General features: G+C 32.1%; 1 protein-coding gene across 5 annotated transcripts in view; it reads left to right on the plus strand.

Moving 5' to 3' along the window:
* Nucleotides 1-12,123, plus strand: part of LOC128206218 (protein draper-like) — a 62,588-nt gene extending 50,465 nt beyond the window's left edge. For all 5 annotated transcript variants that reach the window (XM_052908541.1, XM_052908543.1, XM_052908540.1 and 2 more), the window contains 13 exons: nucleotides 57-93; nucleotides 674-777; nucleotides 1,590-1,715; nucleotides 4,940-5,088; nucleotides 5,408-5,543; nucleotides 6,148-6,276; nucleotides 7,527-7,629; nucleotides 7,798-7,874; nucleotides 8,042-8,176; nucleotides 8,474-8,602; nucleotides 8,931-9,085; nucleotides 9,539-9,674; nucleotides 9,917-12,123. In XM_052908541.1, the coding sequence (XP_052764501.1) occupies nucleotides 57-93; nucleotides 674-777; nucleotides 1,590-1,715; nucleotides 4,940-5,088; nucleotides 5,408-5,543; nucleotides 6,148-6,276; nucleotides 7,527-7,629; nucleotides 7,798-7,874; nucleotides 8,042-8,176; nucleotides 8,474-8,602; nucleotides 8,931-9,085; nucleotides 9,539-9,674; nucleotides 9,917-10,009 (1,509 nt within the window). In that variant the 3' untranslated portion in view covers nucleotides 10,010-12,123. The remainder of the gene's footprint in view (nucleotides 1-56; nucleotides 94-673; nucleotides 778-1,589; nucleotides 1,716-4,939; nucleotides 5,089-5,407; nucleotides 5,544-6,147; nucleotides 6,277-7,526; nucleotides 7,630-7,797; nucleotides 7,875-8,041; nucleotides 8,177-8,473; nucleotides 8,603-8,930; nucleotides 9,086-9,538; nucleotides 9,675-9,916) is intronic.
* The last annotated feature ends 746 nt before the right edge of the window (nucleotides 12,124-12,869 follow it).

The following is a 12,869-nucleotide window of genomic DNA, read 5'->3' on the forward strand; positions in this document are numbered from 1 at the left end:
CTTGAGAAAAGGAAAATTAAACAAGTTATAATTATCATTTGAAACTATCTTTTCAGGGGTATAAAAAGCCAAAGGAGTATATTGCCACATTAGGTAAGCGGTAACAGGATACATGATACGTAAATTACGAAAACAGGTGTCATTATATGTAAGATAAATTACTTAATTTGAATAATTTTGTTAAATCTGCGGAAATTTATTTTCGTTATTTACCGGCATTAACATTGAATGCATGAATTTTAAGTTATTATGTTAATGATTTTATGGTGCAACGGACTTTCGGCTTTGTCTTTGGAATGGAATTTAAATTTCCAAGTTCAAAATGAATGTTAATTAAAAGCCCATTATCTTATATAATGAATTAATATTCAATAAGAATATTATACTTATTCTTAGAGATGCCAAACTTTTTAAAAGCAATTAAAACACTCGTATTTTACACTAATTTAAGTTAATTTGTTCATTGTATACAGCAACAGAAAACGATACAACTAGTCAGACGCCATGCAACGCTAGTCCTTCTTATCAGTTGTTGAAGGGGACTTATTTAACAATTGTAAATGTATAAGCTACATCTATTGTTCCTTCCTCACATTTGAATTAATGTATTCCCGTTCGAAACTGTTCAGTGCTATTTGAATATTTCAGTAGTATCGGCGTCATTCCATTCCAGGTCCAATGTCCCAGCAATTAGGAAACTTTAGTTTATTTTGGAAAATGATTTGGCAACAGAGAGTTGAAAAGATTGTCATGGTAACCAACCTAATTGAACAGGGGGTAAGTATACTCCAAAAATATACTGTGAGTTTAAGTATTCGAAACAATATGATGAAGAAACAAATCATTACTTTGTCGAAAAAAGACTAATAGATTTCGTTCAATGACATTCTTGATAATAATATCCTTATCATCATAACTATAGGAATAATTGACAATTAAATATATAATTCCAAATACAATTCAGTAGAGTCAAGATAGTTTTTAAACTATTTGTCACGTCCTTTTGTAGTTTTAGAATGTTTTGTAACATGTTGAAATAGCAATGGTGTTTTTCTATGTAACCTCGAAAGTTTTTATGTCTTTAAATTAGTATGTCCAATATTCCCAAATCCTTTAAAATAATACGTTGCATGAATTATTAAAACAGTATGTAAATGGTCTGTCGGAAATAATAGAAGCTTTCAAGCTGTACGCAACTGTTCCCATAGTCACATAAAACAACAGTATTTCAAAAAGTATTTCATTTCACATGTTCTAAAAGTTGAATGTTGGAAACTCGATAGGTCAACATACACATTTAAGTCATGTGATTTATGCATGTATAATTATAATTTCAAATAGTTTCGTTGTCCGCTTCAGAAGCTGACGTATGATTCCTAATTATCACTTCATAAAGTGAGTGTCGTCCAGGAGACAGCTTGAATTATGAAAACGTCTGTAATACCTAGTATACTTTTTAAGAGAACACGTATGCATTTTGAGGGTTGTTTCCTTGAAAATGAACTGCTATAGGTATATTGATTATCGTTTACACCTTAAAGTATAATGAATGATATATGTTGGCTTTTGTTATTGGTGTATTATTGCAGTCTCCTAAATGCGAGCAATATTGGCCAAATCCTGGGACAACTAGGAAGTATGGCGATATAAAGGTGGAGAGCTGCTCGGAGGATGAGTATGCCGAGTTTACACGAAGGGCTTTCACAGTGACCATGGTGAGTAGACACGTTCTCTCTGTTATTCGATGTCATTGCATATTTATTTATGACTCATAAACAAGTAATACAGCATATACTGTACTAAGTGACAATGGACTAATACCATTGGTCAATACGCTGTCAAAATGGTCCCAGTCATACCGAGGCTGCTTTTTAAACGTTTTGGCGTATTGGGTGCTTCAAGAAAATCACTCGTCAAGAATTAATTTGATATAATCGAGACAATTAATTTGATAAAAAATATGGTATCGTTATCTTCCGAGTTCTCACGTTAATGAAGTATAGTTCATATCGTAATAAAATAAGATAATCGCATGATGCATCACTTACGAAAGCCACTTCGGTTTATACAATTATTTGATCTATATTTAAGACACTTTTTCCTCTTTTGTTTAATGAATATAATCTGACATCAGACCATAGAGAGAACATAATTTCTTACCTAACTTTATTTTCATTCTTTAGTACTTCTACAAAGTGCATGCTTTAGTAATTTTATTGAGGTGGGTTGTCACTTGTCTATATTGACTTTGTATGCTTCAGCACTTAGCTTTCATAGTTCTGATGAGAGAAACTTTACCGTAACTCGAAACTTTAATCTTAGTTTAAATAGACAAATTGCCCACGCTTATTGTAAATAAAGCCCTTTGTGACATGACAATGCCATAAAAATTATCATGATATGAAATTGCTGTGCTAGATTGGTTTACAATTTATATAAGGTGGGTGTGCATAAATTATATAAATGTTTTAAAGGTCAGCTATTTTATTTAAGTATTATACACGTTCCTAAGGCTAAGATATGCCTTTATATATATATATATATATATGTGTGTGTGTTTCTTTCTCAAATAAAGTGCGTTTTAAAGACAATGCAAATTCAAACGAAATTTAACAGTTACACGTATCTCAATCACACTAAGAGAGTTGAAGTTGATATGTTATAAGGGCCTTATAATGAGACAATTGAAATGCAATAATAGCGATGAACAATAAATTCGTGTTTTGTATAAAAAGATACTTTTTGATCATTGTCAGCCGCTAAGTTCGTTTAGTGGAGGGATACATATTTGGCGTTGATCTTCGACAAACAAATAATGCAACTTACATCAAATGTGCAAAACAATAGTGCAAAACACGTGTAGGATTCATCTGGATCGGTTCATCAACCTATTGTTCTTTAATAAATGAATAAAACCAAAACGATGCCGATCCGAATGACTTTTACAGTGACTATGGTCTGTTAGCACGCGATATTATTTAAAATCATAGAGTGATTATTAATGTTTCTTAAAAATAGTTTATCATTGAAGCCAGGGTTAATGTTTGATGAGATCTTTCCTCTAAATATATCATTATTTTTAACAGATAGCATTAACGTAGACTTTTACTCTCATGCCAAGTTATTGTTTTATAAAAGATCAAAGAAGTAATAATGTTGTAAACATAATCTGATATTGTACTTGATTGTAAAAGTTTAACTATTTTAGTGAACTGATTAAGCTTAATTATTGTGAAGAACGCAATTGATACATGATCTTTGCACATTTATCTAATTCAATATTCTGCCCGATCATTTCAAAAGTGACAAAATTGAGACATTTTTTCATTTTTGTTTAAATATAATACGAACAGAGACGAAAACAATTTAAACAGCAAGATGATACTGCAAATTTATGACATCCAAATTGACCGTAAAGCATTTATCATTAAAAACCTTCATATTTAAGACGGTAGTCACACGCTCATTTTCTTCCTGGTTTAAATTACCCATATTCACTGTAATTAAAGCCTTTGGTGACATGACCAAAGTATAATAATTACCCATATTATATTTTCAGCTAGATTGAGTTACATCCTGTATTAAGATTTTCTTCATGAATAATTTACAATTTTGTAAAAATTAATCCGTGTTTATGAAGCGAGTTTTACTTATTAATCTTTGGATAATTTATCATATTTTCCTTTACCAATTCAAGTACATTTTAAAAGTATAATTCGTTTTATAACAGATACCAAAAACCAATTATACATATTTTAACGTTACTTAAGAGACGTTTACAGTATGAAGGCATTGATGGTGTACTGTATTATGCTTATATGATCATATGACAAATTCTATGTTTGGTCACTACTCTTACTAAATGTACAAATTTCCGCTTATAAATGAAAAACAGGAAATAAGAAAGGAATCATGCAATAATCAGATGGAAGAAAATGCCAAACGAACAACACGGACAATTCCAGTAGCACTTCAAAGTACTGAAGGTACTGCGAAGGATGTTTGGCAAGATGATACTGTACTATGTCATGGAAAGACATATTGACATGTTTCTATTGTGTATTAAATATTTGAAGAGCCATTAAATGCTTAATTCTATATATATGATATATATTTAGTTTATAATTACAAGAAACAGATACACAATTAAAGCGTCATCTTGGAAACACCAAATCTTGTATGTTGTTGTTCATTTCTGTAAATATATATGATCAGAGATAATGTTTAAGGTATATATCCACGTGGCTAGGAAATAAAATAATCAGATTTCCCTATGGGTAAAAAATGTCCGTAGTACTTTGTTATGTCTGGTACAAAACAGCCGCTTTAAAGGAGGTTACGGAACATTGATGAACTTTAGTTTCGCGAATGAATATTATATATTTGTAACTTGCATGTTTTGTGTTTGCAAAAGCTCTACCTTTTAACAGTTTTCAAACTCAAAAACAAAGTTTAATGTTTTTCCTCTAATTATTTTCTGTTCATCCTCATGTATAATTTCAATAAATTTTATCAAATTATCAAACATTTCCATGTGAATTTTTTCGTTCATAGCATTGCACCTCTTTATCGACGGCGCACTAGGCGGTTACCACAAGTTCAAAATAAGTCTTGATCTTTTTTAATTCACGGCAAACTTATTGTAAATACTCAATTTACACAACGATTGAACTGCCAGAAGATCATACGTACGTACGATCATTTACAACTTCCGTCCCTAAACCTCACTCAGAATATATATCACACGTAAAAGTGGGACTTTAAGTCAAAGAAACCATTGCTGAAAGCATTCAGCAAAATGTAACATCGTACAATAACATACTAGTATAAGGGCTACTTCATGGAAATTGATAGCAAAACCTCGGGGACAAACGAAGGTTTAAATTTAATAATAAACACATATTAAAAGTGTCATACTCGGACCATTTTATATCTGAAGGGATCCGAGGAAAGAACGTTGCACCATTTGCACTTCACGTGTTGGCCTGACAAAGCAATACCCGACGATGTTACTGCGATGATAGAGTTCAGACAGCGTGTTCTGAGTACGCCAAGTACATTGAATGGACCAACGGTTGTGCATTGCAGGTCCGTATAAACGTTAAAATATAAATAGCGCAATTACAGAGCGATGTAACAATTTTTAGCTCTTTGGGTTAATCCTCATTGTATTATAAATGGTAAATATTTGTTTTTCAAAGCATTTTAATGAAATGAATTATGTTTAAAAAACTGTGTACTTCTAGTGATACTCAGATTAATACGTTGGTACGTGTTCAGACGTTAAAAGATGAAAATGTGTAAACAGAAAAGTGAATTAAGTATATATTCTTGTTAAATAATTATATATCAACTGGTTAACATTTTTTTATTTGATACAATACTGTCCTCTTTTCTTACTTTACAGCGCTGGTGTCGGGAGAACAGGCACCTACATTGCTCTGGACATACTGACGAAAGAAGGGGAAGCCGAGAAAGCCATTGACATCCCCGGGTGCGTCCATAAAATGCGTCAGAATAGGCCGAATATGGTTCAGACACTGGTGAGATATAATGTGTTATGAATATTTATGCAAAAAAGCTGCAGAAAGCTGTTATTGCTTAACACCATAACATAGGTAAATCAAATCAGAGTACATTTTTGCATTTTATATAGGCGGATTCTTTTGATTTCGAAAATGATACCATCATGATTGAAGACCTCATGTTATCATTTCGTATAATGGCTGTGTTAACTTATTGCTTTTTCTACTAACTGCGTATGTTAAGCTTGTTCACACTATGCAACTAAATTTTATGCATTAATAAAATATCATATAAAAGGTATATTGTGCACATGTTATTGAAACTGGTTCTTTGGTTATCATACAATTTAACTGCAACGAAACGAGTCCCATTCTATAAATGGTGACAATATATATATATATATATATATATATAAATATATATATATATATATATATATATATATATATATATATATATATATATATATATATGTATATATATATATATATATATATATATATATATATATATATATATATATATATCATTTAAAAAAGTATAGCATAGCCTCGCTGCTGTACTAACAGGAGTGACATCACATTCTTATGAGTGTTTATGCGTGTCATTTTTACGTTTCAGGGGCAGTATCAGTTTCTGCACACCGCCGTGGTGTATTCACTTCCTTTCGACTGCAAACAAATCAAGGGAGAGAACTTCAACGAGTACATGAACAAACACACGACACGAGTACTAAATAAACAGTTTGAGGTACAGTTGATCAAAGTTGGGTTTATTTTTAAATACTGATGAATGAATTTATTGATTTTACTGCATGCACGAATACCTTATGTTTAACAATCTTTTTTCATTTGAATGATGAAATACCTTATCATCAACTTATTTTAAATGTACTTTAGAAGCTTACTATAGGCAATCTGTCACAAGCAGGGAGCCCATGTTTCATACTCAACTATTGGTCAGCCTTTCTAAAGCAAAGCCGACAGCCCAATGAAACGGACCGGAACGTTATTCAGCGTGCATATCTTATTTGACTATGTCGTTCTTGTTTTTCTATATATAATTAGTTTGATGTAATCGCCTCACGATTGTCTCCCTTAGTTATAATTGTTCATTTTTTCCATATACAAGGTTGTGCTATCTCATCGTTTGATGGTGTGAATTCAGTCAGTGTGCACAAACAATAGGTTGAGCGCATTTGTTCAGAGTGCTTTTGATTTACTCAAAGATAAATTACTGTTTTGATTTGACTAATGTTTCGTTGACAGTTAGGGTAAATATGGACAGTGTAAGACCCGTACCTTGTAGATGAAAAGCATTAGAAATATTCAAAGTATTCAACATGAAATCTTAAGATCATTTAATCATTCACATTTGTTATTCAGTAAATAAATGATATTCAGCTAAAAAATGGTTGTATACCGACCCACCTAAAGTAATTCTGAAGAGGTATGCGCAAGCCGCAAATTTGTATTCTGCCATTCCAAGATTCAATGAACATGATTCCTTGCACTTGCATTAAAACTCGGTTCAGCTCATCATAAGTCAGTCCGACACAAGTCGCTGGCCTGACTAATTGGAGTTGTAGGCGGTAGTCTGAAACGGGACGTCAGACAGTTAAGATTGCTGGAATAAAAGTGGCACCCATTTTGTATGTGATTATTCTTAGTTCTAACAATTTGGTCTTCCAATATTTCCTCTGTATTGGTGTTGGAAGGGTGAAGTATAGTCTGGACGGAAAAGTCAGTGTGTGTGTTTATTTTTTATATTTTTTTCAATTAAGAAAGCCAATCAAAAGTAAATTGCATAATTTAAATGTTGCCCTGTCCATGATGTTTGAGAATAATCTGAAATACGAGTAGCTGACATATCCGAATGTAATACTCAGTAATACGTATATTAGTATGTTGCATCATGTAATGATACTTCCACTCTAGGTCTGTACAATTTCAAATATGGTCTTATAATTATATATGTTTTTGATTTTTTTTCTATTCCAGCTACTTCAGCATACGGTCGAGACACGATCTAAAGATGAAACAGAAGCAGTTGACCGAAATAAACAGCACCTGAGTAAAAACAGAGCACGCGCCGATATCCCGGGTAAATTGCTTAAGTGGGCTAGACGCGTGTTTACGTAATCGTTTAACAAAATTTAGTCTCAATTAATTTTGATCGTTTAGAAATATTAGTCAAACATTTGCACCGAAATACTAAAAAAAAATGTACATTTTAAATAAAACTGATGTTGATGATTTTTCTTTCCTGTAGGTAATGAAAACAGACCAAGACTTTACCTGAACCTAAAACCAGGAGCGTCAGACTACATCAATGCTGTTTATATTCATGTAAGCGAGTTTCCTTCGTTGGTAAATTATATTTCTTTTAAATTCTTCAAACGTGTCGTTAAAAACCTGTACTTTGCCATCATGTACTTCGTCATAAATCAATGTTGTGTCTAGCTTTTAAAACGTTTCCATCAGTATTTCGGATTGTGGTTGTTCGCTTTTAACAGAGCTTCAGAATGAAGAAACGCTACCTGGTAGCACAAACTCCACTACCAGAGACGGTTATGGACTTTTTGACACTAGCTGTCCAAGAGAGGTGTTCGTGTATCGTCAGTTTCGAAGCTGACATGGACAAACAAAAGGTAGGATACGATTTTATTGCAAGGATCGTATTAACATCATAAACCATAGATTAATAGACATTCACTGAGCCGGCAAATCAAGAAATTAGTTTAATAAATTATAACATATGGTTATTTTATCAGATCTCGAACAGGCTTTAACAAATTATTTGACGAGGCCAAATACTAAATATCACACAGTTTAATGCAGTATATTTATGAAAATGTTCGCATCAACATGTGGCTTCTAATAATTCAATACAGTAACATGCTATTTCAATTTGTTTGCGATCTCCTTATTAATAACACGTGGTGCAGAATATTGGGATATACTACCCTGCGGCAAACCAAGAAGTTTTGAATAAGGGAACATTCCAAGTCAGCTGCTCCAGAGAGGAAAATAAAATATTCTACGCAGAACGAACATTGACAATACAGCACAAAGGGGTATGATGTAGTACTAACAATAGTTTAATTGTTTCACTTACTAAATAAATGCACACTGATATACTAAAATTATAGGTTATGACAATTCCTGTCCACTGATTGTCCACATACTATATTTTATAAAGTATGATCCCTGTTGTGACACTGGCCTTTCATCTGCAGACAATTTGACGGAAACGTAGTTTGTACAGTAGTTGAACATTCAATACACAAGGTGAATATTTACTAGATAACATGTACATTGGTGCAATCGACAATTGTTTGTATATTGAATCTAAATAACACAAATTGTTCTTAAAAGCTAACGTGTAAATGATTACCGTTTTAGACGAGCACTTATCGAACCATTTCACATCTTCAATTTACTGACTGGGATGAAATGGAGAACATACCACGGTCAACTACAAACTTCCTGTCATTTCTGAACGTGATAGATAATGTCATGAAGCAGCAGGACGACGGACCGATATTGGTCCATTGTTTGTAAGTAAAAATATTTCTTATATATTAAAGTTTTAGTTTCACCCTTGCAAGCGCTACCATTCAACACCAACATTATCAAAATTATAGGTATGTGCAGTTTTAGTTGCGAGAAATCTCAAAATGTACCCTAAAGGCATAAAAAATGCTAAAAATCAGATTGAAATAATGTGCGTTATTCTAAGTTATACTTGGTGTAACATGTACGTATTTCTAAGTCATTATAAGTTGTGTAACATGAACCTAATTCTAAGTCCTTTTACTTGGTGTGACATATTCGATTTTCTAAGTTATTATAATAGGTGTAACATGTATGTATTTGTAAGTCATTATAATCTGTATGTCATGTCATGGCAATGACAAATGGGATCTGTTAAAATTATTGCATAACTACATATTTATTAAGGTGAAAAGTAACTATTAGTATTATTTGCAATCAAAATTTCTTTAACAAAGTGACGGTGCGGGCAAGAGCGGTCTGTTCTGTGTGGTTTCGTTGCTTCTCCACAAAATGGCCGTGGAACATGAAGTCAGTGTACTTAACGCTGTAAGGAAGGTCAAAACCACGCGGAGGCTGGCAATTCCCAATCAGGTTAGTAAATCATCTTATCAATCAAACCATAACGAACAAAGGATACTATAAATATAATATAATATATCGTATCACTATTATCTATTCGTTCGAAAATCTCTACATTTTTAAAGTATTGATGGAAATGATGCCCCGTTGATTAAGTATTGTCTAATACGAAGATGGCACAGCTCAATTATGCAACACATATATATGCACTATATGCTAAATAATTGGAAACCTGTGTTTATTTGTGTTACCAGGAACAATTTGTGTTCTGTCATGGATGCGTTTCGGAGTATCTTCGTTCGTTCGACGTCTACGCCAACTTTAGCGATGACACGGGGCAACTTTAAAGTGCTGTCCTGTCTGCTCTCGAGTGTAAAACTGGAGATATTTAACAATATAGACAATGTAAATAGTATTATGTATTTGTGTTTGGTGCAGTGCACTGTGTATACACTTATACAATGTTATGCAATTATTTGAAAGCGGACAGATGTAAGCTAAACTGTATTTAATCCAATGTTGTATATGTATTAATGACATTGAAGTTATGAACAAAAATATGTCCCGTTATCCGTTTTATAAGTGTATTACTAAAAAAGGAAAACATGCACTAACTTCCACTTTACCTTTCTTATTAATAAACATCAAAATAATTAGATGTGAGTGATGAAATGTTTACTCATTTACAGTGCATGTATGAATTATGTAACTATTGTTAGTTTCTATTAAACATACACATACTAGTATGCATGGTTGTATTATTTTTATGAATTGTTAAAATGCCATTCATCCTTAATCATATTACATGTTACACGATGTCATTGTGGTCTTCATGAGCAAATAGAAAAAAATCCATAACTCACTTAAAGAACAAATATGTTAATTTTTGAAACGTTAGTTATTCAGATTTTCATTGATAACACACTCACCCTAAAGTGATATACATCATAACACTGAAGAAAGCAAAGTTAAGTATTTGAATACTCAAGCTTGATCATTTATCAGACGAGTTGATGATGTTTTGCAATAACGTTGTTTCTGAGTTCATCATACAATGAAACACACAAGAACTACAGTAGTCAAATAGAAACAGAGGTTACCATGTTTAATGTTAGATATAAACATTCAAGTTCAATATAATATGTCATTTTTAAAATACATCCATGGAACATTTAAAACAAATTTTTGACACCAATTTTGTCAGCAGAATTTATGTTGTCATTTAAATAGCTGTTTTATATATGATTTCATCCCCCCCCCCTTTGCAAAACATCTTTATAAAGGTTTGGCATTATATTGCATGGACAGCCAGTTATTCATCTTATTTTGTTACATTTCGTAATGCTTTAAATACGTGCAGATTGCTCCCAATAACAATGCTTTATATGATAATCAAGATTTGTATGCATTGGTAATATTTTATACTGTTTTTGACCCATTTCTTTTGCAAGTACAAATACATGTATGTGTTATATGTATATTTTGTATCAATTTTATACTTTTTGACTAGCATGTACATAGCTTTGGTACTTGATTTCATCCTATAATACTGTTAAGGGTTATTATTGATGCTAATTATTTTAGTAAAACGACTTCACACCGATCTTCAAAACCGAAAGTTTGAGTAAATTTGTGATCTTTTTTTTCAAACGTTTTTTTCTTACTGATTGTTAATGTTATTTGGACATGATATGACGTTAACAGTAACATGAAGAGACATTTGTGAAACTTTAAGAGAAACATACTGTACTATGATACATAATATATTTTGTATCATTCGGTCATTCAAAACAAGCAAAGTATATTGAAAAACATCCATAAACACATGATGATTTAAGCAAACAATGTTTAAAATTACATATGTGTGAACAGTTTGTGAGATTTTCTTTGTGCAATTTCAACATTTACATCGGTATGAGGCTGGTCAGCATTACCATAATTTAAAAAGCAAAAAGTGACTTTAGACCAATATTTTGAACATTATTAGGAGTCTACAAATTATTTTTTACCTTTTTTGTTGTTTTTTCATTGCACAGAAAGAGTTATTGTGTTGGTATTATTTGTAGTGGCTATCAAGTCTGGATATACCTAAAGGTGATTATGTTGACACTTCTCATGTTTTGAATACATTGGGAACATAATCCGTATACCATGATATTTTAAGATACTCATTTACAAATTGATTGTATAAAACGTCTTTTTGTTCTTTATTGTATAGCCATTACAGTGCAGAACAACTTCTCCTTAACTGTTCTTCTCTTTTTTATTTTTTTTATTGTTTGTCCACGATTTATAGTTTCAGACAATGTATGAATATGTTAATCATTATTAATCAGAGAAGTTATATTTGCTTATATTCACTATACTATTATTGTTCTTGTTTGTCTAATGTTTGTTCAACATAGGTAATTGGTAGCTTATATTTAATTTTCCTTTATACGAATAAAACTTTTAAATTACATGTTTTTTAAACTTCTTTTCCGTTTCATAATAATACCGTGAAAACTCCAGGAACAATCCTGTATATTACGCATGGATATAAGTGGACTCTCAGGGTCACACATATATCATGGCAGCATTCACCATTATTTAGTTCATACGTACATTTACTTTAACTTAATCTTGTTGACAGCTACATGCTTTTAAAATTCACGATCGAGTCGAGGAAGAACCCAAACATACTGTCTATTTTAACGGCCTAGGGATGTAAGGCGTGAATATTACCGTGCTAGCCATCAACGTACGCGGACCCTCAGCGTTACATATATATCATGGCAGCATTCACCCTTATCTAGTTCATACTTACAAAAACTTAATCTTGTTGACAGCTACATGCTTATAAAAGTTCACGATCTAGTCGAGAAGGAACGCAATAAGTATTTCCATTTTAATGGCCTAGGGATTACGGTTGTTTCTTAATTCGGCTTTTGGTTCCCTGTTTTCGAAAAGGGCACAAATAAATCTACAAGAAAATCCAACATTCGAGTGTCTCTCTTTAGTCTCTCTTTACAGAAATTGTCGTAAAAAGGAAGTCCCAAACTTTCTGTAAGATCTGAAGTTTGACATTCATAAGCATCAACCACTCAATGGCTGAAAAATATTTTTCTTTTAACAATTGTTATTCGTCACAAACCGTACAATTCTTTAATAAATAAATAAATAGGCGTCATTGTAGTATACCTAAATCTTAAAAACTGCAATGACATA

This window comes from Mya arenaria, chromosome 10 (assembly GCF_026914265.1).
Source record: "Mya arenaria isolate MELC-2E11 chromosome 10, ASM2691426v1".
Lineage (NCBI taxonomy): Eukaryota > Metazoa > Mollusca > Bivalvia > Myida > Myidae > Mya > Mya arenaria.